Here is a 27,012-nt window from a genome sequence, read left to right on the forward strand (position 1 = left end):
TTGAGCCGGAGCGAAGCGGCTCGGCTGCGGCTGTCGCGTCTCTCCGCAAGCCCAAAATGTTTCGCTCCTCTCCGCCAGACTTGGACGCAAATAGCCGCAGAAGGAGGAGGCCAAATGAAAACACCCAAGGCAAGCAACAAAGTAAAATATCTGGCAACGGCGCACACCACACAATGACTTAGAATAACCCGTTGTAAAGTGGTAATATTTGTCACGCAGGTGTAAATAAAATGCGCGTGGACTCAAATTCAAGGTTCCTTTAAGTCAATTTAAAAACTTGTTAGTGAGTACCTCGTCAAAGATAGTTCTCTAAATTATTTGCAAAGACTGATAATCATGCCTTGGTTTATTGCCTTTGGAGACTGGTATATTTTCGGCTGATATTATTACTTCTAAAAGGCGGTGGGGACAAAAAAGTGTATTTGGCCGTCCGTTATTTATTGCTCCTCCCATACATTACAGTAGTTCTAAGTTGCTATAGCGAGGGATTGAAACCTACCGGTATTTTATTTCGCTCCGAACCCAGGACACCAGATATACACATTCAAACAACAAAATAGTATATGGTAAGGATAACCTATGTGTAATAAACACGCTTATGATTAAATAACATTATAAATAAATATACGTGAAAAAAAGGACATTCTATTAACCTTAGTGTGTCAGGACTTTAGTTGGTACAGTGGAGCAATGGGTAGATGCAGAGGGGAGAGGATACAGCTACAGCGGAATAAAAATGAAACTGATTTTAAAAACTATACTTGTGACGATTGTCATGACTTTAGAAGATTTTCACACTTTATTTGCCCTGTTTTAAATAAAAGTTCCAATCATTGATTGGTTACAGCCATGCAACTTAGTGACGATAGCCATCCGCATGCCTTCTTCATATTGGTTATCATGTTTCTCCCTTTATCTTTACTGCAAGCCTTAAATTGTAGCAAATTCATAAATGGTAAATGGGCTGCATTTATATAGCGCTTTTCAAGTCACTGAAGACCTCCTAAAGCGCTTCGCACATACCCATATTAAGAATAACCCAATCAATGTAAAAGCATTTACTCAATTATGCATGGTATATTTGATTGATTAGATTAACACTGCATAATGTGGGGATTGAATAAACTATTGTTGCAACAATACAGAATTTTCTTGCCAACTTGCAAATATTTTGAATTGAATATAGAGCAGAAAGGCATTGCGAGTGGTAGTTCAGCCAATAGAACAGGGGTCGGGAACCTATGGCTCGCGAGCCATATATGGCTCTTTCTATGAGTACCTGTGGCTCGGAGACAAATTTGATTGCATGCTAATTTTCTCCATCTCGTCCAAAACCTAAGCTACTAATCCTGTTCAGGTACACACAAAGCCATACCAAAGCTGATTTCGGAGCAGTGCTTGGCAGAATATATAGGGCACGTTTTTCACTACAATCTACAGTCAAGGTGTCACACGAAAAAAAAAAAAAAAAAAAAAAAACTCATTCTGGCTGTACATCGCTAAAGAATCCGTTATATAAAACCTCACTATATTATCTGTCTTCAGTGTTCAGATACCTTATGATGAATTCACAGAACACACTGTAAATACGCCAAAACACAGGAAGAGAACTTAAAGTTTTTTGATCGGGTGAGTGGGAGGGATGGGTGGAGCTATGCAAAAAGTGCAAGCACTCCCTCCCATCTCTCGCCCTACGCCGTCTGCACCATAGATAGGCACATCAGGCTCCCTTTTTGCAGAATGTTGTGACGTTTTTACGAAATAACTGCTTACATCTGGTTTTGAAACCAATATGTATGAAAAAAAAGGGTCAAAGTGAGTTTAACCGATCTTGAGTAATTGCAAGAAAGACACAAGTTTAAATTGGTATGTTTGTTGATTTTGGGACACGGGCTCTGGCATTATTCTCTTTTCATAATTTTTATCAAATCATCAAAAATAAATGTGCTGAAGACTAAGTTTTTGTCTGGGGCGCGTGTTTAGCATTATAGTAAATTTGTCTCATAATATATGGCTCTTTCCCAAAATAAAATTAATATATTTTGCTTTTATGGCTCTTTGAGTCAAAAAGGTTCCCGACCCCTGCAATAGAATATCAGCATGTTCATGATGCCTTGACACAAACCAATAGCAGACCAGCATTATATTTGAAGTCAGCCAAAGACAGACAGGGATCTTAGAGAAGTAACCCATCATCCATACAAGCACCGTGAAATACATTTTTAATTGATGTCGAATAGTGGGTAAGATTCCGTGCAGATGGGCCAAAAAAACATCTTATTCCACACCGCAAAGTGAAAGCGTTATAAGGCGGGGTTGCTGTATCCTGGGTGTGTACTGTATTTTACTACTGGAACAGGCAAATCAATGGCTGTAACTCCATCTCTACATATTCCCTGTTTACTAAACAGCTCTTTCTCCTTGTGTTACGTCCCAGGCCACACCATATAATATTGAAATACAGTACCCTGTTGTTTTCTTAAGTCGTTTTTATACTACTCTTTAAATACACAACAGGAAGTAAGCTTCCAAGCTAGCTTATGGCTGGATGTATATTCCATCCATCGACAACATTTGTCATGATTTGCCCATTGCCCTCACCTGTGCCCGCTCGTTTGGCTCCAGCTGCTGCTCGTTTGGCTCCAGCTGCTGCTCGTTTCCTGATTGGTTCCCCTCCTATTTAAACCCAGTACTCTCATTCACTCATGGTCAGTCCGTCTGTGATCTCAGCGCATGCAAGGCAAGCACTTTTGACTCTGGCTCCCGTTTTGATCCCGACCTGTTTCCTGTATCGATCTCCTATCCAAAAACTGTTCTCCTGTCCCAGCTACCCGTATCCTGATTCTGTTTCCTGTATCAATCCCCAATCCAAGCTCCGTTCTCCTGTCCCAGCTACTCGTATCCTGATTATGTTTCCTGTATCGATCCCCAATCCAAGCTCCGTTCTCCTGTCCCAGCTACCCGTATCCTGATTCTGTTTCCTGTATCGATCCCCAATCCAAGCTCCGTTCTCCTGTCCCAGCTACCCATATCCTGATTCTGTTTCCTGTATCGGTCACTGATCCAAGCTCCGTTCCCCTGTCCCGGCTACGCGTAACCTCATTCTGTCTCTTGTATCGATCCTTAATCCAACCTTTGTTCTCCTGTCTCAGCTACCCGTATCCTGATTCTGTTTCCTGCTTCGATCCCTGATCCAAGCTCCGTTCTCCTGTCCCAGCTACCCGTATCCTGATTCTGTTTGCTGTTTCGATCCCTTATTGAGCATTGTGTGAAACGTTACGCATTTGGGTCCCCTGTTTGTACCGGTCGTGACAACATTAAAGCATTGTATTTTCTCCTCTCAAACACATGTAAACATTAGGAAGATTTCAGACTTGAAAGTTGGGTGTGAGCGTAGCAAATTTGCATTTAGTGAACACACGTAGTGTCCAATAGAAAAATTAACTGATTGCCCAGTACTGATCTTATTTCATTGCAAACAAGCGTTTTTTTCAGTATATTTTTCTTACTATCACGACTTGTCTGCATGTGACAACTGGGTTTAAGAAATAACTGACAGCAACTCGTTTATGAATGTGCTCATTGTGCTCATGTGCTAGAAAGTGTATCAATGACTGTGGGCTATAATTTCCAAAAAGTTGAGGCATGATAGGAAATGTACTTTTAAAAAAAAAAAGTATTGCTCAGAATTTCCAATTAAGTGAGTGAAATTAAAAAAAAAAGGTCTACCATTCTGCTGAAGTCGGAGGTAAGAGGATTTCAGAAATAACAAAATGGAGAAGTTGATAGTATTTTGCAAAATGTTCTTTTGAAAGCAGTGTGCCTACTAGCACTTGACACACATGTGCGATTGAATAATAATACTGTAGAATAATAGCCAATATTGAAGTCACGATTTTCCATTTTTCGAAGAACATCAGTTGAATGAGCGTAGAGGATATTGTATTTATTTTAACAATTCGTGTTTTGACCAAAACTCCTCTGTTATTAGGAATAGGCTCATTATTGGAATGCCCAGACATTTTTGTAATCTTTCAAATTGAATTTGGGCTTAATTTATGGAACTAATAGTAAGTCTACTCTGAATTTATATGAGGGAAATCCAGAATAAAATTGTTGCATTTTTTTCTTTTCCAAGAATATTCTGATCACTATTAAGTAGTTGTAAATGATTTATTTATTCAATTTTTGACACAGATATGTCAAGTCAAGTCAAGTCATGTTTATTTGTATAGCCATTTATCACAAGGAGTCTCAAAGGGCTCAGATTATTGCAAACTACGGACTGTAATTACGCCATCCCCCGATCGAAAACCTACATGAGGGCAAGGAAAAACTCAAAAACCTCAACATGAGGAAAGTGATGAAACCTGAGGTAATCCCCCTTCGAGGATCACCAAGCTGCAACAGATGTTGCAATAACAAATAATACACCCAAGCAGGGCTCTATGAGATGTGCATTAATGCAAGGATTATGTGGCAATTATGGACGTTTATTTTGGAGCATGAAAAAAATAGGGTGAGCATTTACCAGTGGTAAATTGTAGTGGTAAGAGCTTCCTGCAACTGAAAATTTAAGCCCCATATCATTTTTACCCAACACGTTGGAGATGGGGGGAGATTTGTCTAAAAAATATTTACACATGTATTGTTAAGATCCACAAAATATTTGCGATTTGCTGAAGGTCTTGACGTGGTAGGTCTTGATGAGTGCACACACAATATTAAAAATCCCAAGAGCCAAGAAGAGATCTGCAGGTTCGAGAGCATTCTTCATTCGGGCCCCGGTGCTGTGGATTGCTCTTCCCCCTGAGATTCGATCTGCATTCTCGGTGGAAATGTTTTTATCAAAGCTTAAAACACACTTCTATTCTATAGATTATGAATGGCCTATTTTTCACGTTGACAATATTGGTGTATTATTTGTTTTCCATCCTTTTTCATATTAGCAGTGGCATGTGTCTCTTTTAAGTTTAATCTTAGTGAGTAAGATTTTCAACAATCTGTGATTGCAAGGAATTTTCTCCCAAAACATGAATTCTAAATCCATGAATGGTGCTATTCTTATACGGTAATACCTTCGTACTCAATTATAATAGATTCGGGATCGATAAACGAACATACAATTGTTATAATACCAGAACGTTTTTTCCATAAAAAGTAGTAGTATTTAATTTTATACACTCCTACACATTACAAAAAGACACAAAATATGAATAAGAAGTGTACTTTAAATTTAAAATATTTACAAGGTACTGCTTGGCCTCAGATGCATTAGAACAATAGTCTAATGAAAAGTAGAGCAACATATTTCCTAAATAAGAGTTGAAAAAGGAAATATGACTACACTTTTTTCACATATAGGCAAGATATGTATCTATAATTTTTTTTACAGTATTGTGTGCATGTTTAGGGTGTAGGTGGCCCAATGGAAGAAACTGTCCTTATGCCTGTTTGTCCTTGTTTTAAGGCGCCTGTAAGATTTGCCCGAGGGCAACGGGTGGTGGCCCAGGTGACTGGTGTCCTTTATAATGTTGTTGGTTCTGCTGCCGTATAACCATTATAAGGTGCTCTCTGATTTGATTATTGTTTTTTGCTGTTGACTAATGATCTGTAAAGAGGGACCTTTACCTTTTGCCTCAAAGTCAGTTGTTATTGCATATTTTTATTGCAGATACGTCACAGGAACAAGACAAAAGTGACCAGGAATCTTACAATGATGCACAACTTTATGCATATTCAATCCAAGGTCCACAATATCTCTTGGCAGAGGGCTGCTCTGCTGCTCACCAGCCCATACGTCCTGCACAATGTGCAGAAAAATACCTACCACCGCAGACTCTTAAGTCCTGGAAAGGTTTGTTTGTTCTTTCTGCAACGCACTTTAGATCATATTAATCAATTTTCGTGAACCGTCCAGAACCAAGACATCAGTCTCATGAAGATAGCTGGGAGGAAATTCAAAACATCAGGACCATCAGGGCCGAAAACAAAGTGGAAGCGAATAAGCTGGTCAACAACTACAGGGTATGGAGTTATTTAAATACAGATATTGACAAGCACTAATCAGATTCAGATTCAGATTCAGATCTACTTTATTGTCATTCTAGTACACGTGTATACAGAACGAAATGTCGATGGATCTGACTCCCACAGTTTCCCTCAGTGTCCTTCAGTGTACAGATATAAATAAAGCTGTATTGTGTTATTTACCATAATCGTGTTTTGATCTTCCGCAGTTTGGCTTTAGAAAATGGAAGAGCCATGTGACAGAACGTCCTTTTGAGGACAGGTCTGAAGCGGTGAAAGAGCTTTATTCAGAATTCAACGTCATTAAGCCACGTACTGGTTCAGGTACACAGTTTGGTTGGTTTATTCCCCCAAAATATAAGACAGTGCTTGGCCTAAGGCTACTTGCCAAATGCATATTTGTGAGCAAAATTTACAGTTGGCTTCATTCCTGAATCTACTGTAGGTAAAATATTATTAGGCTTTTGGTTTTCGTGAATGTAATGCTAATCGTAATGTAAAGTTTTAACTGTTGTGGGTTATTTTTGTGATACAAGATTTTGGATTGGCTTCCTTTTTATTTTTATTATTTTTGATTTAAGATGTTTATTTTACAAGTGATATATTTCATGTATTTCCTTTGGTCGCAGGTCACCTCTTCACATGTGGAAATGTATTGTATTTGTTTCTATTTGGCTGGTGGCTTTCCCTGATGTATCTGTTGGTGGGAATACTAATGTTCCTCACTGTCATCGGTGCTCCTTACGGTAGGTGTGTCACTGTTGTCTACGTTTACATGCAGGGAATAGTCCAAACGGGATCAGAATTTTGTTTTGTTTTTCAATCCGAATGAATGATTTACATGCCAGGCGACAAAACGAGTAACCATATATACATGGCATTGCAAGTATTCCGATTTTAGGGGCAAAGCAAGATAGATGTCATTACGCAAATAGATACACTTTCCGTATTTAACTTTTGACATTCCTTTCAACAAAGTACTGACGCTGCTTCCTCCTTGCTCCAAAAATTAGCTCCATTGCTATATACCTTGTGTTTACAAAATGGGTATTACTTTGGCTTCCCAGAAGCATATACGTACACTATATATGTGTGTATACAACTGTGAGGCCATCTATATATCGATGGATACACCTTAGGCATGTATGTTGAGGAGCAGAAAATAAAAGAGAACCTTACCTGATACATCAACTAATACACATGAGGCTTTTTATCAAGCAATAATTTTCACAAGCATTGGTGTTAAATGAATCAATATATAAACTTTCAAACTACTGCACTTTAAAAAACATGGCTCAACAAAAAAATTAACTCTGATATTCCGCTGGTTTTATTAAATGACTTCATTTTCGGTTGTTGTTTTCTTTTTTACGTCTGAAGGGAAGCTATGCTGGAAGCTTTCCTGTTACTTCCTGTGGCCGTTTGGAAAGTTGGTTCACCAGGTAATATTTCTTTATTTGCGTGTATCATTAAGACATGGACATGGAGTTATTGTCTCTCACAAATAAGTATCAATTGGGCTGGTTAATAGTAAAACATTACGCAACTAATTGAACAAACTAATGTCAAATAATCCTTGTCATTGTATTATAAATACAATATATTACTCAGGTAACAGTGCTTTATACATTGTTATAATGGCCTAGTTCTTTGTTGGGTATTGGGTATGTACAGATCGGTCAAAGGTTTCGCAAGTGTTGTGAGCAAATGCCTGACTGTGAGTGCACTGAGGAGTGGATCCAGGACAGCTCGCCGGTGCTGCTGCCTTCTCCCACTGAGAGTCGCATCCCAGAAGAGATATCAGAGCAACCAGTGTCTTCTCGCTATTGGGTAACACTAAATCTTGGTTTACTTCACCTATACTAATATAATAGCGGAATTTCCTACTGAGCGCTACCTTTGGATTTCAGTGTCGATTCTCGACGTATGTGTGGCTGTTGCTGGGATATCCTCCTCTAGTGGTTTTTCACTCTCTGGTCTGCTTCCTCTCTTGGATCCTGGTCTTCACCATCCCAATAGCCAAGATTAATGCACGCACTTTTACCGTCATCCTCCTCTTGCCTCCAGAACATGTGTTGGTGTCAGCCACCTCGCAGAGGAAAGTAAGGGAATGGCTTGTTTTCTATCATAATGACAGAAGTTATAAACATTGTATCCCCCCCTTTTTTTTTCTTGATGTAGCGTGAAGGCTACAAGAGCCAGACACTGCTCTGCTTCTACCATGCGGCTAACTGGTACTACTACAAGTATACTGTGGATGGGATCAATGTATTTGCTGTCAGTATCCTTTACTTTTGTGAGCATTCATTTATTTAATTTCAATTAAATTCAATTTAATTTAATCTCCATTGGAGGATTGACAACCATTTACAAGCATTTTTTCCAGTTAGCATGTAAGACAGTATATATAAAAAGTTATCCCAAAATGATAAACCATACACGATACAATATTTGGCTATAAATTTAAAACAAATTAAAAAAGTATTTTGCTCAATACCTTTTGGAATTTTCTATTCATTTTGGAAGTTTCCCCCCAATGTTTTTACTTCTCATAGTTCTGCACTGGCCCAAGTTTTTCCCTCGGTTTTTGCTGTTAATAGGGACTTGAATCACCCGAGAAAAGTGAAAATCTGCGAAGTAGAATTGCACCAACATAAAAGGCCTAAAAGGGTCTAACTTACCACGAGATTACGTCTTTACCGGTGAAGCATATAAAACGGTAAAAAAATAACAACTATAGATCTTCAAATTGTCTTTTTATTGTTTTGTTTTGTTTGATTTTTACTTCTTGCTTCTATGTTATTACTCTAAAGCAGGGGTGGCTAACCCGGTCCTGGAGAGCCGCACGTCCCGCATGTTTTGGAAGTTTCTCTGCTCCAATACAGGTTATTCCAATCACCTGGATCGTTATCAATCTCTCTCAAAGCCTGCTAACAAGCTGAAAATTGTTGCTCTAAAGCATTTTGGTACAACAAAAGGATTGTTGGCTGTATAAATAAAGTACATTTACATTTACAAATAATAACAAACAGCACATATTTGCTATTGAATGATTTTATTGTCATTATACTAAAGTAAAACAAAATTGGAAGGCTTTTCGTTTCAGAATAAGAAAGCAATTATCGGGTGTCCTCGGTTTGAGCCAAGTTTATGCAATGATTAAAAAACAAGAGTCCCAAATGCAGCGGTTTCCTACGATTTGTAGCTCCAGGTCATTTATTTCATGGTTAATATGGCGTTGCTGAAATACAGGCTCCACAGGGGTAGCTGTGAGTGTTCTTAGCTAAGCTTTAGCATTAACCTTAGCCTCGCTATTGCTTTCCCTCTCAATGCCGTCTCAGTTGATTCTCAGACCCAATAAGAATCTAAGGACCACCCGGTGGGGATCAGCAATCTTTTGTGTTCTTTTGACTTGCATCACAGTCCAATTTAATTAATTAATTTATTTTCATTGTAACAAGCCGATAAAAGCTAGCGGTCGCTATCCTTCCCAGTTTGTTTTGAGACGTAGACTGCGCACAACAGCCTATCACAGTCACATATGCAAACAGTCACTACAACCAATATACGCACAAATAATCTGCCCTGTGCAGCACTTGCCGTGTGCTCTCTCTGACCACAAGGAATGGTACGTTGATATCAATGACAATAAGGACAATTAAATTGGAAAGGAAGGAAGCGCAAAGTAATAAGGGTGTCTGTATATATATTTTTTACTTTTCAGATTCACTTGAGGGTTTTGATCCATCTTTTTGTTGTTGATTTTTTTTAATAATTGTAGTTTTGACTGTATATGAAAAACACTCCTGAGCTATGCCTACATTAAAAACTTAATGTTTGTGTCTATGCCATATGACCAAACATGGTTGCATTTGTTGCACATTTGATCGTTATTATTGCATTATAAAGTATTAATCTCATATTTAGTCAGTCTTTTTCAATTTATTTACCTTTGACCATCCTCCCAGACCTCCTTCCACTGGTCATAATTGCACTGATAATTGGGTATATTGACAAAGAAAACCAGTATGCCAGCTCTGATGTCAAGTTTGCCATCGCAATTGTGTCCATCATACCTCTGTCATACTACATCGGCATGGGCATTGCCAGGTGAGCTCTCTTATCCTGACTTTAGAGCGAATGGAAATAAAAGATTTTTAGACAATTATGCCTCACAGTGATATTTTATGATTGAAGGATATCCTTTATAATTTAATGCTAGTTAATGCTAGACACGTGGTTTTTTGTAGTGTTTTGCAGCTTTTGGATGGCTTCAATGTATAAGAAGAAATATTGACCACTTTTAAGCTTTAATATTAAACTGCTCATTCTGGCACTCTCTCGCAGCATTTCAGCCCAGAGTAACTTTGCTGTGGGTGCCGTCGTCAACGCCACCTTCGGTTCCATCACCGAGTTGACTTTTTACATCACGGCTCTGCTGAGGGGTCACCGGGCAGCCAACCCGTGCCTGCAGGAAGTCGTGAAGGCGGCGCTGACCGGCACGCTCCTAGGGTGCATTCTCTTCATCCCTGTGAGATTTCAAATTTTGTACATTTTCAGTGCTGTTCAAAAAAAATTAGGAGTGCAATGTGACTAACCAGAATAATTCAGGTTTTTAGTATATTTTTTATTGTCACATGCCAAACAAATTACCAGTAGGTGCAGAAGATTCCCGGAAAACAAACTAGACCTAGCATTTATAATAGGCACGCTTTGAAAGCTGTGCAATTGGGCAAATACTTCAAAGGGGTGTGTTCAAAAGAATAGCAGTGCCTGCTGTTGACTGTAGAAACTCAAACCTATTTTGTATTTCCCCCAAAAAGTAGGTTCTAATCCTAATTATTTGTTGCATAACCACAGATTTTTATAACTGCTTTACATCTGTGTGGCATAGCGTCAACCAACTTGTGGCACCTTTCAGTTCTTATCTCACTCCATCATTGCTTAACAACATTACACAATTAATTTACATTTCTTTGTTTTGCTTAACAAGCATCATTTTTGACAAGTTCTCTTGGGTTGAGATCTGGGGGATTGGGCCGACCACTCCATAACATTAATTTTAATGGTTTGGAACCAAGACTTTGCTAGTCTACTGGTGTGTTTGGCGTCATTGTCTTGTCGAAACACCGATTTCAAGGGCATATCCTCTTCAGCAAAATGAAATATAACTTTTTCAAGTATCTTAACATACAAAAACTCATCAATGATCCCTGGTATGTAATAAATGGGCCCAACACAAGAGAAGGAGAAACATGCCTAGACCATGATACTTACACCACCATGCTTCACCGTCTTCAATGTGTACTGAAATCTGTATTCAGAGTTTGGCGGTCGCCTCTCACACGTTCTGTGGCCCCTTGAGCCAAAAAGGACTATTTTAAGTCCACAAAACGTTCCTCTATTTTTTTAGGCCAGTTGATGTGTTCTTTGGTGAATTGTAACCTCTTCTACGCGTGCCTTTTTTTTTTACAGAGTGACTTCCCGTGGGATTCTTAGAAATAAATTTCTTAACACAGGGCAGTGTATTGAACAACCCATTTTCCTCAAATGCATGTTCAACCTGTGCTGCCTTTTTCATCCTTAAAAAGGCGCCACACGATTCACACCTGATTCCTACCTGTTTTTGTTTTTTTTTCTTCACCAAAATTGTTGAACTCGGAGATTGGTTGCCACACTGCTATTTTTTTAACACACCCCTTTGAACAATTTGCCCAATTGCACAGCCTTCGGAGCATGCCAATTATAAATGCTGGGTCTTGTTTGTCATCTACTAGTAACTTGTCTGGGATGTACCAATACACAATATACTAAAAACCGGGGATATTCTGGTTAGTCACATTGCACTGCTATTATTTTGAACAGCAATGAACACACACACACACACACACACATGGAAACATTTCTAAGGTTTCATAGCAATGTAACAATTTCCTCCCTCAGGGCATTTGTATGATAATTGGAGGGTTGAAACATCGTGAGCAAAGATTCAACAGCCGTTGCACTGGAGTGAGCTCTGCATTGCTCTTTATCTCTATTGGAGGTAATAAGGAGGGACTAAATGTGCACATTTTCTACCTAGGCCTACTAGTCAGTACAAACTGTCATGTGTGCAGGCGTCTTTGCCCCAACCCTGTTCTCAAAGGCTTATGGGAACTTTGTGTGTGACTCGTGCAACAACAACACATCCGCAAACAGCACGGGCAACAGCAGTGGCGCGTTCATCTGCCGTAATTGTCACTATGACGTGGTAAGGGTCCCCAGTTCTAGATAAAAATAATTTCAAAGTTGACTTATTATGTGTGTAATTGTCTTTTCTTTTTAACAGCATAATGGCACACTGTTCCATAACCATGTTGAGTAAGATATTTTTCTTCTCTTTAAGCATTATATTTATTTTTGTCTGGGGTTCACCCCCAAAAATCTGATGTTCTGGTCTACCACCCCTAAAAATGAATGATCATAATTTCATGTTGATTTATTTACCTAGAGAAGTGTGAGTCTGTTTACAATCAGATAAGATACGATTCTGTAGCTGGATTTACAGTTCTGTATTTCTCTTTGTAGACCCCTGGTGTACACAGTGTCTGCTCTCTTGCCTGTGGCTTACATCATTGGTTTAATATTCACACTCAAGACACACTCTGACATCTATGACATCCGTGTTGGAGACAACCAAGGTGGAGCTTTTTTATGCTCTAGTAAAACATGCTCACTAAGATTTAAATTGGATAATTGGTGCTAATTCACAAGGTCTTTTTTCCCAGAACAGAATTCTCTTTATTATCCTTTAAGTCTTTTATTACATGTTTATCATTGTGTGCCACGTTTAATCTTGTAAAAATGTACACTACATTGTAATCAATGGCAATAAAGACTTATTTTATTCTATTCTAGGGGGCAGCGAACACCAGCATAGTGGTGCTGTGGTTCACTGGTCCCGATGGAGGTCTTCATTGATTCTTATCATGGCCACCGTGCTCACCTCTGCTTGTGCCGACCTGGCCACAGAACATATCCAGCCCATCCTCAACCAACCGAATATCTCCCAGGTTGGCGTATATGGATATAGTACACCTGTGGTGTTCTGAACAGGAGTCATCAACATTTTTGAAACTGAAAATTACTTCTTTTTTTTTATTTATTGCAAAGGACTCCTAGATGGATATACATTTTCTTATCACTCATCACGTTATTCCTATGCTGTTATTACAATTATTTTAATATTTGGAGTAAAGTTAGGCTCAGTCAACCACTAAAACATCTACCTTGTATTAGGGCTCTGGCTGATTTACATATACAAATTATAGGGTAATTGTTAAACAAATTTTAAAATAATTAATCATGCATTTATAGACACTGATCATTTCAATGACTTCCAGTCGGAAATTTCATGAATAATCACAATAAACCATTAATGGTGAGCTATATTCAGAGTCGGTCCCGCTATTTAGGTGATCTTTTTAAACTAACTAGTGCCCACGGGTACCTTTTTGGTGACACCTGGCATAAAAAACATCCTGGCTGGACCAATTATTTAACTCGGGAGACATCAGCTTTTAAAAATGGACTATTAAGCGATTATTCTAATTTTTTTACAGAAAAAAAATCAGCAGATAAAGGCCTGACACAAATCATACTTGTGGCCAACAAAGTCTAGCAATACTTTAAAGGCTAAATTATCTAGTCTATATTGTCATTTTTGTACTGAATTTTGTTCGCTGTGAGTCCTAAAGCTTGCAGTGATGCTAAAGGGAGAAGCAATGATATGAGGTCCATGGTGGCCTTTTTGTCTTTCTTCATTAAGGCCCCTAAGATTTCTCCTAATGAATTTTGTTATCAGTTTATTTTTTATTTTTTTGAGTAATAAAAATACTAAAAACATACTTTTACAAAGAAAGGAATAGATTGTACATATCTATTTTTTTCTTGTACAGAGTCGATACACAGTAGAAAATTCTACTTTATTAGAAACAACTTATTTTCCTGGGTTGCTTTCCACCATAGTAGAATGGTGTACTGGCTTGCTTGATTTTTTTTTTTATGGAATGCTTCACAGAGTGTGTGTTCTTATTGTTTTTCCTTAGTATTTTATTGGGGTGACAATTCTCGCCATGGTCCCCGAGATTCCCGAGATTGTCAATGGTATCCAGTTTGCACTTCAGAACAATATAAGTCTCAGGTACCATCATGAAAAACACATTTTAAATGTGAATTATGGCAATTTCAATCTTCTATTTTTTTTTTTTGCATACAGCTTAGAAGTGGGAAGCTGTATCGCCGTGCAGGTCTGCATGCTTCAGATTCCAATTCTCGTCTTGTTCAACATCTTTTATGTATGCTCTTCTCAATGTTAATGTGAAGCATTCACTTGTTGAATTGGAATTAAATAACTTGCTTTGTTTGTTCAGGATGTGGGCTTTGTGCTGTTGTTCAGCGATTTGCATCTATGGACCAGTATCTTCAGCGTCATTCTGGTCAACTACATCTTCATGGATGGCAAGTCAGATTATTTTCAAGGTAAGTGTTGAAGTGTAGTTTGATGACCATCAAAGACAGTAGACCCTCAGGATATACCGTCCCCGCCTAACGACATTTTCAATTTATGGTGTAGACCAACATGTTTTTCCGCCCCCCCTTTATGGCACTTTCCCTACAATACAACATCAAGTTTGCAGGTATTACTATAAAGAGTTGAGTCTCTAAAATGCCCGTCTATTATTATAAAATGCTGGTCTGCTATTGGTTTGCATCACGGCATCACAAAAATGCTGATACGCTATTGGCCAAAGTATCTCCCTTCTGTTTGTATAGTTTAGAATCTTGTTTTTTTTTAAGATTTTGCATGTCTGCAACGCAGTATTGTAATTTTTTAACCAACTGAGCGTGTCTTTAACGTGGCAAAGGGAAGGGAATTAGCCAACGGCTGAGTGACTCTAGACTAAGGCACTAACAAAAGACGTTAATATTATCTAAAAGGAACTGGATCTCTATTTTGATACGATTAATTTAGGATATTAATTTGTACGGGCAATTCCGCTAAAGTTACCCCGCCCTTGAACCGAGCAGCATGAGTTGGAAAATTGCGACCGTCACCTTTAAGGTTCTCAGAATCTTGAAAATTTACATCTCGGCCGAAATACAGTGTTGGTGACTGGTGAGGTCTGTCAGACTTGAAGCACGGGACAACGAGCCGTTAAAGCGATCTTATTTCGGCTATGGCTCAGTTGTACTCCGCGTTGTCTGACCAACAGGCAAGAAAAGAGTTGAAACCTGTATGCTGCTCCATTTTATAGGACCATTACCTGTTGTCAAAATTACACTCTAGGGGTCGGATTTGGGGTAAAGCGTGTTTTTTGGCGGGGATTGTTTTTGAAGACAATGGGGGCGGCTAATTAAGTATCTAGTACATTTGCATATCCTAAACACTACTCATGTTATGAACAAGTCGCATCATTCACCATGAATTATACATAGTCGAGAAAGTTTTAATTATGATTACAAACTTCAGGTTATCAGACTTGGTTGTAATCCGCTGAAGATTTCTGGTATCTGTGATGAGACCTGGGTACGTCCAGGGACTGTCCATCAGGGGGCACAGTCATTCCACAACCCCCAAAGAAGTGGAATGCGAAAGTTCAGTTTGTTCTGTCTGTAGTAATAAAAACTCACAACCAAAAGGATGGAATGAAACATAAAAGGGGCAAACGTATTACTGACAAAACAAATGCATAGGAAGAAGGAGAGTCTTTGAAATATTAAAAAAAGGAGGAAGGTCTTAGGTGTAAAGATGGGTCTTTTCAGGTCCGTGGCAAAACACAAAAAGGATACAAGGAAAAATAGAGTAGTCGTTGTGATGGGCTTACTTGCCCTACAGTAGCTAAATACTGTAGCTTTCTTTACCCAATTTACAGCAATTTCACTTTGCGATCCCCACCTCAGAACAAATTCATATCGCATCTTGAGGGTCTACTGTTCAAAAATACGCTATTGTCTGTGCACTGTACATGATAGAATGGGGATGGGCGAAGGTTTGTGATTTGTTTTTCAAGAAGCCAAGAATCACAATTTTTTTTAATCCGTTCGCATTTAATTAAATGCTTTTTAAGATACACCAATAAGGTAATTCGGAACAGATCTCATTTTTATTCAGTATGGGTAAAAGTAAACAAATTAATGAGCAAAAATCCACATTTTTATATGTGTAAAACCCAAACCAGTGATAGGTAGAATCTGTAGACATTTTTAAGTTATTATAGAATTAGATACGACGGCACAGCGGATGAGTGGTTAGCGCCTCCACCGCACAGTTCTGAGGTCATGGGATCAAATCCAGCTACTTAGTACAGTATTCGAAAAATGAAATATGACCCTTTTCTAACATTGTTTTTTTTAATGCAGGTACAGCCCTGGTCGTGGTGTATCTGATTCTATTGGCTCTTTATTATTTTGCCCCATCGCCAGCAGGCTGCTGACTTCGGGAACCAACACAACAAAAAAAACTATGCTACTGTAATAAGTACTACTGATACAAAGAAAAAAACACAACCAAAGAGGATCTTTGATAAACCTTACTCATTTTTTATAAAAATTCTGACCTTTAAACTTTTGTCTGTTACGGTCCATTTCAAGTTTATTGTGAAATTTTACCCATTAGTACTTACCTTTTATTGTGGTTATTTTTAAACCACACAAATTGATACTTTGACACAAGTATAACATTATACTCCGATACGCAACTATTTCAATTACTACTCCATGTTTTAAAATGTCTTCTTTATTTCATGCCTAGAGCAGGGGTCACCAACATTTGGTCCACGGGAAACAGGTAGCTTTCCTAAGAATAGCAGAGTAGACCATGGACTAGTTCTAAAAATAGCTCACCAGTGATGATTGTTGTGATTTTCTGGTAGACTTTATTTCTAACGCGCAAGTTTCATTGGTTGAATGAGACTATTTTAACCCCACTTTCAATAATTAAGTAATAACATAGCAATAACATGTTATTTTAGAAATACCTATACAACTGGTAGCTCTTCATGCTAATTACTAAAAAAAAAAAAAAAAGTATCTTGCAGCTTCAAAAAGGTTGGTGACCACTGGTCTAGATTCTTGTTTGTTATGTTTCTAGGATTGGTGCTAGCTTTATTTCATTCAGCACTGTAATGACCGTTACTTAATGTGCATCTCAATTCTGTGGGGCACTCAAATTTATGTATTCTTGACTTAAGCTAAATTAATATACGATCTGCAGTATTTTCTACCTCAAGATAATATATTTAAAACTAGAAACATTGATGCTAGAAAACGTGGTACCACTCAAAACAAGTCTTGTATTTTGAAAAAAAATATGTCTGCCCGACTTTTATTGCACAACAGGAATAAAAAATAAAATACATCATCAAATGTCCCTTTCAGTAAACATTTGTGTACAGCACATTGGCATGCCGACATGCAGAAGAGGTCACATATGTCACAAAAACATCTGACACCGACGCGACACAATTATATTACATAGAGCAACAAAGTGGCAATGTGAAAAATAAAACTTGTTGCAATGTGTACCAAGAAGTAAAAATACAATTAAAACATGTGCTTTTTATTCAGTACCTTTTAACCATGTTAAAAAATAAATAATAAAACAATGTTCAATATTACATATAATGGCAACATTTATTAAAAACAAAATACATGAAAGTGATCGGAAAAAACAGAAAAGATGAACTTAGCTTGGAAGTGTATCCAGCACCGTCGCTAGAATTTTTAGCATTCGAAAGGCACCAGATGGAGACGTGACCAAAAAGATTTTTGCAAGTGAACGATTAAAATTAAATTGAGAGTAGGCACTAGAAAAGTCACAGTGATGCCATAAAAAATGAACTGGAATTATCACAGCTGAATGTAACGCTCCACCCTTCCCACTGTACTCTTATTAGTCAGTTACATGCAGTTTTGTTGAAAAAAAAAACCCAAAAGAACAAAAAAACTAAACGATACAACAAATAGAACATTTATAAATGAAGACGCCAGCGTTTACCTTTTAAGAATGAAAGGCAGGATTATCGAGGCCATAAAATCACGAGTCACAAAAATAAATCAGTTCAGACGAGCTGAGCTGAACAGAATGTCTAGAATCAAAAACATTCACGAGTGCTAAAAGAACCGAAAATCAAAGGGGGCATTCACCATGCAAGGCTCTGTGTGGGATTTTCCTCCTACTTGAGCCGATGGATGAGCGTGTGTGGCAATCCCAGGTCGATCAGCTGCAGTTTGGACAGCTGAGGCAAGTGAGGCACAGTCTTTAGGAGCCTCTCCCAGGCCAGCTCCAGCAGGCTCGGAACCACCAGCCACACTTTGTACAAAGAAGCCGTGCGGCGATTACCCGACATGTTCACTACGCCGCCGTGAACGTACATGCAGCCCGCCTGAGGAAATATAAAACACAAATAAGGCATGGGCGATGAAACCAGGGTTCGTACAACCTTTTCATGGGCAAATTCAAGCACTTTCAAGACCATTTTCAATATTTTCAGCACCATATAAGGAAAACAAATCCAGCACTTAACAAGAGAATGTTTTTGTTGGCTTTGACAACTAAATAAAGTCGCCATCTTGCTGCTAGCACATGCTTTATGCTATTTTGCACTGTTATGAAATGAAATGATCTAAAATGATCTGCATTTATATAGCGCTTTTCAAGTCAATGACTTCCCAAAGCGCTTTACAATGTGCTCCACATTTCCCAATAGCGGCCTTGCAGCCATGTAAGGCGCTAACCTGCTTATTGGGGGTATATTAGGGGTTCAGTGTCTTACCCAAGGACACTTCGACATGTAACACGGACGAGGCGGGATTCGAACTGGGATCCCTTGATCCCAAGACGAGCGCTCTACCTCCTGAGCCACTGCCGCCCCTCTATAATCCTCGATCTTTTTGTGTCAATGGGCTGCTCTAAACTGACATGCTGTCGTTCTGCTTCAACAAAGCATGTGCAGCTTCACCACGTCGCACATGTTTATAAACACAATAAAGGCTCTGTGCGTATAATATACAGAAAAATGAGACTAATTTGGACTCATTTTAATGATGTTGATTGCTCCAAAGCCGAGTGCATTCAATCTTTAAGACAACTGATCTTTTGATTATGTTTTACTTTTCAGAAGATGTTTCTAAATTGGTTAAGAATTGTATATAGTATATATTTTTGCATTTTATCATAGTTTAAGCACTGAAGAATTAATATTTCAAATTTATATTTTATTCTTAATTTTAGTGATTTTGTAGTTTTGTCTGACTTAGTCAAGTCATGTTTATTTGGATAGCCCTCAATCACAAAGAGTCTCAAAGGGCTGCAAAGACCACATATAATTGCAAGCCACAGACTATTATGACACCATCCCCTGATCTAAAACCTACATGAGGGCAAGGAAAAACTCAAAAACCTCAACATGAGGAAAACAGCATAAAATATAGCTAAACTTAGACATATGTTAAGTGTGTAAAAATCTAAAATTGTTTTGTATTTTACTAGTTTTTATATAAATCTGTGAATATTTTAATTGATAATTTATGCGTTTTGCAAGGATCCCCTGCAAAACATAGGAAATTACCAATTACTAAATTATTTGGTGCATCTTTTTTTAACTTGTTTTGTTTTTGGAATTTTGTTTGTATGTGCTTCAGGGGCGACAATAACAATGATTGGTAAGTATTCACAACACATTTTTACCAGGTATATCATTTCACATGTTATTTTCACACCTAACTGCAAGAGGGTGGTCTAGACCAGTGTTGATCATTTCAACTTTGACCGCGACATAGAAGGCGAAAGAGGGAAGCAGCTGATTGTTTTCCTTCCGATTTGAAGGAGTTTTTAACCGGTAAAAGTGATACAGAGGATTGAGCCAAGCTGATAGTTTGGTAAGCATGTTCTTTATGCTAGAGTAATCTGAATAACTCAACATGTTTCGTCGTTTCTAACGTATACGAGCGTGTCTGAGATATGCACGTAACTGGAATGTTAAAAAACTGTACACTTATTCATTCAGTCTGTTTTTTAAATTTATTTTTTATTTTAAATTGCTTTTCAAGATGACATGTATATTTTTGGTGTAAGGTTTTATCAAATAATTTTCAAAATGCGATTTATAGTCTCTGGGTGCGACTTATGTTTTTTTCCTACTTTATTACACATTTTTACACACATTTATACTCCGGCGCGACTTGTAGTCTGGAAAACAAGGTCATGCTAGGCAAATTCGTCATTACCCATTTAATATTGCAATGACTCACTGGCGTGACGGCAGCGCAATGGAAGTAGGCTGGTTCTGGCATGACAGCAGGAAGCTTCGTCCATTGAAAAGTAGCTAGGTGTAGTTTCCACAGATCGGCCATGATCAGTTGACCGTCATAGCCACCACATATAAACACCTCTGTAAAGGGAAAGAGAGAAGTAAAAGAAGCGTTATAGGAAAAAAAGGAACAATGGAGGTAGGAAATAATATTATATCTGGGTCAAGTTGGAACTATGGTGGTATGGAAAATTGTGGAATTTCTCAGTATTCTGCATACAATCATCAAATGTTATCTACGCTTTATCAAAATCCCACAGCGGTCAGACATTTAAAGATAGTTTTGTATCCTTTCCCAGCTTTACACAGATCAGCAATTCTTGATGGCAGGTCTTCAGACAGCTCTAGCGCTCTGACCAATCTTCCCTCTAATTTTCCACGGGTCTGAGCGTTCACACAAAGTCGGTGAGCAACGCTTGAAACAACAGTGAGCAACCATAATCCCAAGTGTGGCAAGATAATTAATTATCAAACATGTCCAAAACTTGACATCAAGTTACATTTTGCTGAGTTTCCGGCAATGCAAAATTATTTTTCTCTTTTGAATGAATTGACTCATTTACTATTGCAAAGGTTGTATGGCCTACAAACGTCGTTTGTTCTTACAATTCTTTCACAAGATATCCATTTCTTTTTATTTCCTGATATATTTTGTCGCATAATATTAACATTTTTGGGGGCATATTGAGTCGGTTGTAAGATACAGAACCGTACTTAATCAAATTTTTTAGTGGAAGTACAATTTTGGCAACAAGATTCACTTGATATAATTGGAAATAATTTGAATGCAACACAAACTATTCTTTTTTCAGTGTTTTTTTTCTACTTTTTTTTTTAAATTCCTTAAAAAAAATCTCATTGTGTTTTTTTCTCGAGCTGTTACTTTTTCTTTTTGTTCTCTATTTACTTGTTTCCTACATTTCTTTTCTTTTTGTCTGTCTTTTTTCTAAATTTGTCCTTTTTTTCTCTTCCTTTTGTTTCTTTTTTTTTCTCAGCTTTTCACTACTTTTTCATTTTGGTATTTTTTTCTTTTTTCTTCTATTCCCCCCTTCCTTTAAGTCGTTTTGTGCATAATTTTACATAATATTTGGTCATGTTGGGATTAAAGAAGCAAAAACAACCCGAAGAGCCGCTTAGGACCCGAAAGAGCCGGTTACTTTTAGTGAGCCGAGCCGAAGAAGCCGGTTCTCGACAAACTCTACTGACTTTACTTTTCAACGTCGTTAGACATTGACCTCAAAATACTGCATTTAGGACACAACGTCAGGGGAACCCATGTATTTTTACCTTCATGCACTGTAACTTTGACTTAAGTCGCTTCTTAATTAGCAATTTTGAGCCCTGATTTTTGTGCGCTGGCTTGATTTTCTTGTGCGCTGAGAATGTGCAAGCAGTGCGCCATTGCGCACGCGCGCAGCTTAGAGCGAACACTGGCTCTGACAATATTTTTTTATAAAGGCAATTCTTAATGGGTGTGTGTTTAACTCATTAAGAGCCATAACGTATAAATAGGTTTTCAGAAGCACTGTCCCCGAGTTCCAAAACATAAACATCCGTTTTTGTATTTTTAAGCTATTCCAAAGGCTTTGGTGCTGATGATTAGTGTAGGTATCGAGCCTCTCTGAGTGATATCAGTATGATAAATTACCACGAGATGGCAGGGGTGGGCTTGATCAGATCTTTTTCAACACTCAGTGCCTGGTTTCGTTCTTGTACAGGGTAATACATTCGATACAGCAGTGTGTAGGTGCCTGCCCGATAGTATGTTGATAAAAGTGACGATGTCAGGAGAGACTGTTAACGCTTCAAAGCTTTAATCTTTCGGAAAAAGATGACAAAGTGCATTTTTAATAGTCGGGACGGAGAGGGATGATGTTTAGTTTACCTCCGCGATCGCCATGACGACCCGAATCATAAGATTGCAACACCGGAAACATAGGGGGCTGAATAATTCATGCAAAGTTCATGGCTCGTTCATGCATAAATTCAGTGTTCTTGCAATAAAATGTTATTTTGCAAGCAAAATGCCCTTGATTTTATGGAAACCATTGTTTAGATATTAGGAATCTAATATATATATATATATATATATATAAATATAATCAGGTTGAAAGTTCTACTTGAAATGAATCATTTTACGCAGAGTCATTTTCTTACAAATTTTTAAAAAACAGGAATGTTCAACTGTTGTTTACGACACAATGGTAAAAGATAAAAGCATAGCAAACTAAAATTTGAAGGTTTTTCTTGATGTGCCCTATGCCTATATAGCTACAGAGCTAAATTTTCTGTAGGTCTTCAAATACGAGTCAAAATGGCAAATTCTGGCTGTCAACGGCACTTCCTATTCAAAGAAACGTTTGACACGGAAAGAGCTTATAGTGGGCTGGCGGGAAAGAGAAAGAGAGAAACCTACATTTTTTTAAAGTAATAATAGATTTTGATTGAGAGTTTCATGAGGAAGAGGGTTCAGTTACTTGTTCATCCCCCTTTCGTCATTGTTTGCATGCTTTTCTCATAAAAATATGAAAACCTAGAAATGTTTGGGTGATTTAAGTTAAAGCATGTTTTACCATCTGTGATTTTGACACAGATCAAAACAAATTTGATGGTGATTTCATGCAGAAATGTGAGAAATTCTAAAAGGCTTTACATACTTTTTCATATCACAGTAACTCACCTTGTTGAACCTGCACACAACTGTGACAGCGCCGGGCAGCAGGATACCCTGTCATAAAATAAATGCAAATGATGACAATAAGATACAGAGACCTTAGCAAAACACCATTTGGATAATTATCGTACAAACCTAGTTTTCCGTGGGGTTTGGTGACAATTTCCTCCCAGTAATTAGTTTCCAGGTTATATGCGTGAATCTGAAAAAGACACGAATTAAGGACCTTTTTAAATTACATTTTATACATAAAGTGCTACTTTTCATAATGAAGGACTCATACATTCATATCATTTTATTTTATTTAAATGGAAAAATTGGATTTGATGCAAGTTTATTCAGTAGATTTGTGTTGAACAAATGAGTCATCAACACTGCCCAGAAAATCATCGGCTTCTCTCTGCCTAGTCTGGAGGACATTGTTGGCTCGCAATAACACAGCAGAGCCAACAACATTGCTAAGGTCTCCTCGTACCGGGATACAACCTCTTTTGACCTGCGGCTCTCGGACATACCCTACAGATCCCTTAAAAAAAAAGATTAAAGCTCAGAGGCAGTTTTATTCCCTTGGGACATCACCGCCCCAAACAAGCACACTAGACTGACAAAATATATATACCTACGCAGTGAAAAACATGTATTCATATTTTACTCCAAAGCAGACAATGATGCCGACGGATTAAAAAAAATGCCTAAATGCATTTTTGCATTGTTGGAAGTTCCTTGTTGAACTCCACCTGTTTTGCCACATAATTCCTGTTTACAAATAAACAGACTCGTCAATTTTTTTTTCCAATATAGCCGTCATCAATTCAAAGGTCGGAGGCTGCCACTGTTGGCAAATTACAGGCTTTTTTTACGGTCCCCAGCCTGCATTAGCCTAAGAAGGACTGAATTACTAAAACTGGCCTCGCCTCCTTTAGCATAACTTTAGCCAGGAGTAATTGAATCAAATGATTATTGACACATTGGTTATAGGCAGCAGTAATTGAATCAAATGATTATTGACACATTGGCTAACCAATGAAATTCTCAAAAGAACGCTACAAGGATGTACGGACTACAGAGTGAATGCAAATTAGACCCCAAAATAAATGTGCTTAACGCCACTCAGGATTCATTTTTACGCACCATAATTACGCGCAAGTGTGCACAATAATGACAGAGATGCGAAAAGGGAAGCTAAACATTTACAACTCTTTCAAAATATCTAAAAATAATTGGCCAAAGTAAAATACAAAGTTGCAGAGGTTTTTAGTGTCGTAAACTGAACCAACCCTTATAAAAATGTGTAAAATGCAATGTTTAGTTTGTGATCAAATATGACAAGGTAGTAGGTAAGGCTTCAAGCTATTGTCTCACCTGTTTTTCAGCTATGACGCCCATGGTACACTTATCTGGAGGCATTTGATTGCAAAAAATATCAGGCAAGAATAAAAACCTATTTCTGTGTGTTCCAATTGCAGTGATTATTTCAGTTTAGGGAAAAAAATCTCACCATTCAAAATAGACCAAAACGGTCAATATGCTCCAAACAGTTAAGAACAGCCTTCAATTTACTTTGGGAACGTCTCGGATTGGGATTTTAGGCGAATTTTACAGAAATGTCAAGGGTTTTTTAATGCAGTTTAAACATAGGCCTGTCTTCAAGCACTACCTTGTAAATAGTTGCCTATTTATCCTAACATTCTATTTTGTCTCATTTTTATTTTAAGTATTTTATAACATTTATCCTGGAGTGCCACGTCTAATCTTGTTGTAAACAATTCTCACTACGTTGTTATCAATGACAAGGAAGAGTATTTTAACAAAAAGTTACCTTGTCTAACCGATAGGATGACCAGGAAGTCCCGCCTCCTAGAATGTATATCCTTTGTCCATCGTGAGCTAGCTCATGTCTGTACCTGTAATGTAACAGATGTGACCAGATCACATCTTTTGGATGCTTTTTTTTTTTGTTGTTGGGCTGATTTGTATACTCACCTCTCCTCTGGTAAATCAGTAGGGATGTTGTTGGGCTTGAGATGGCTCCACTCTTTGGTAGTCAAGTCTAACCTGTGCAAGTCGGTGCTGTAAAGGTACCCCGTTGTCCCTCCAAAAACGTAGAGGCAACCGTTTATAATGACCATAGCCTGTAAAGTGACAAGGGTGGTTGTGGGTTTTCTGCTAAACACGAGCCTTTTAAGACTTACCTGGCCGTAGATCTTGTTGGGCTTGCTCCCTCTGCAGCCCAACAGGTTCCATTGCCTGTATTTCACGTTACATACGTGGACGTCGTTTCCGTTGTTTTCACCGAATGGAATGCCAGTGCCGCCAAACACGAGCAGGTTGTTACCATGGAAGACAGCTATAAAAATAAAAATAATAAATGACATTAATAACCAGCCCAATTTCTGAGAATGTTTCACAATCATCTACTCATGTAAGCAAAGTTCAAATCTAGTTAGAAGATAATCTGTAGCAAGGTTTTGGAACCTATGGCTCTTTTTATGAGAGGGATGGGTAAGTGGATCTTTAACCACTAGGGCCCTAGGGACACCATTTCCTGGGGTGTGTCTTGGGTAAGCACATCCCGCTGGTTCCAATCCCTCTCCAGGCCAACAAATGTTTCCACCCGGTCTCAAACCGGAGACTTTTCGTGTTTCGGGGGATCTGCTGACCACGGTACTACGGAAACACTGACTAAAGTTTGATCACATTTAGATTTTGAAAATTCCCTTGGTAGCATTCCGCTTTTGATGGGCATAAAGCCGAATTTTGGTATGCGCAAAGCCGGACGGACCTTGACTTAAATCCACAAAGGCTTTCAATATAAATAGAGTTGAGTTTCAACTATAGTTTGCAGTCAGGATGTCACACCAACAGACCCAGTTTTGGCTGTACGTCAGTAAGGAATCCTTTACATGGAAGCTCATTAAACAATATATAGTCACTTTTAAGACACTTAAAAATAAAAATGCACAGAGCAAAATGCGCCGGAGTTTAATACGTCAGTATCATTCTCGTTTGCAGTATTTTAAGACATTTTTATAAAAGAACTTTGCTCGCACCTTTTTTAAAAAATCCTTATTTAGCACAAAAATGAAGGTCACAACGAGCCTCAACACTCTTAAATAACTGTGGGAGAGTGACATATTTCAAATGGTATGTTTATATCGATGTGGTACACAGACACTGGCATTAATATTATATCATGAATTTTATAAAATCATGTCACACAGGGAAGAAATACGCTGGAGAATTAGCTTTTGTCTGGAAGGGAGATTTGGCGGTTTTGTTGAATTTTTTCCTAATGGTGTGTCTCTCTCTGTCTATAAAAAACCCTCAATATTTAACTTGAATTTACGAACACACACACACACACACACTCAGTCTGCTTAAAATTGTCACGTTGATATATTTTTCTTCAAAAATAACCAGTGTTGGGACTAACACGTCAACCCCTTGGCGTTCCATTTTAATTCCTCCAAAATCCCAATGTACCCAAAGTAAATTCAATGCTTTGGTTGAACGATTTGGAGAATGGAGACGTTTTTTGTCTCATTTGAAAGGTAACACGCTGAAGTTCTGTCCGAAAATGAAACAATCACTGCAAGTGCTACTAACATTGAGTCATCGGAGTAGGAACACACAGAAAAAGGTTTTTTATTCGAGCCAGAATTTTGCAATCACACGGCTGCAGATGAGTCTAACATGGGCATCCTAGCTGCAAAACAGCTGGTACAAAAGCATGAAGCCTTATATGGTCCCAGGTCAAATTTGATCACAATCTGAAAAACGACAATTTTTTCTTAAGTTATGTCAAAGCATTTCCAAAAGTGGCCATTTGGAAATTACCAGTTTACAGCCCTAAAGCCGCCTGCACATTGGAATTTTACTTTGGCCAACTATTAGACATTGTGAAAGAGTTGTAAATGTTTGACAATGCTTTCCAGAAGTCATTCACTGTGCACAATT

At 38.1% G+C, this 27,012-nt stretch overlaps 2 protein-coding genes across 4 annotated transcripts in view; one reads left to right on the top strand and one right to left on the bottom strand.

Annotated features, from left to right (window-relative positions):
- LOC148362794 (uncharacterized) lies at nucleotides 1-17,440 on the top strand. Of its 3 annotated transcripts, none has more exons than XM_088340355.1 (20): nucleotides 1-141; nucleotides 5,675-5,857; nucleotides 5,921-6,027; nucleotides 6,240-6,354; nucleotides 6,660-6,776; nucleotides 7,411-7,472; nucleotides 7,705-7,860; nucleotides 7,941-8,132; nucleotides 8,212-8,311; nucleotides 9,999-10,140; nucleotides 10,378-10,561; nucleotides 11,974-12,073; nucleotides 12,147-12,280; nucleotides 12,359-12,390; nucleotides 12,598-12,710; nucleotides 12,928-13,082; nucleotides 14,118-14,212; nucleotides 14,288-14,366; nucleotides 14,442-14,550; nucleotides 16,432-17,440. In XM_088340355.1, exons 1-20 carry the CDS (start codon nucleotides 57-59, stop codon nucleotides 16,503-16,505), a joined length of 2,334 nt encoding a protein of 777 aa, XP_088196481.1. In that variant the 5' UTR covers nucleotides 1-56; the 3' UTR covers nucleotides 16,506-17,440. The 3 variants fall into 3 exon arrangements, with proteins under 3 accessions (XP_088196481.1, XP_088196483.1, XP_088196482.1); XM_088340357.1 differs by having other exon boundaries at nucleotides 14,288-14,318; XM_088340356.1 differs by having other exon boundaries at nucleotides 1-129.
- The window catches only part of LOC148362795 (kelch domain-containing protein 10-like), a 14,734-nt gene continuing 5,065 nt past the window's right edge, over nucleotides 17,344-27,012 (bottom strand). Inside the window, exons 4-10 of the mRNA XM_088340360.1 lie at nucleotides 25,248-25,402; nucleotides 25,039-25,187; nucleotides 24,875-24,959; nucleotides 23,191-23,257; nucleotides 23,062-23,109; nucleotides 20,323-20,462; nucleotides 17,344-18,455 (exon numbers count right to left, since the gene is read on the bottom strand). Of these exons, the coding sequence (XP_088196486.1) occupies nucleotides 18,246-18,455; nucleotides 20,323-20,462; nucleotides 23,062-23,109; nucleotides 23,191-23,257; nucleotides 24,875-24,959; nucleotides 25,039-25,187; nucleotides 25,248-25,402 (854 nt within the window). The 3' untranslated portion in view covers nucleotides 17,344-18,245. The remainder of the gene's footprint in view (nucleotides 18,456-20,322; nucleotides 20,463-23,061; nucleotides 23,110-23,190; nucleotides 23,258-24,874; nucleotides 24,960-25,038; nucleotides 25,188-25,247; nucleotides 25,403-27,012) is intronic.

The sequence above is a fragment of the Urocampus carinirostris genome, chromosome 7, assembly GCF_059441175.1.
Source record: "Urocampus carinirostris isolate Australia breed hairy pipefish chromosome 7, RoL_Ucar_1.0, whole genome shotgun sequence".
NCBI classification, from domain to species: domain Eukaryota; kingdom Metazoa; phylum Chordata; class Actinopteri; order Syngnathiformes; family Syngnathidae; genus Urocampus; species Urocampus carinirostris.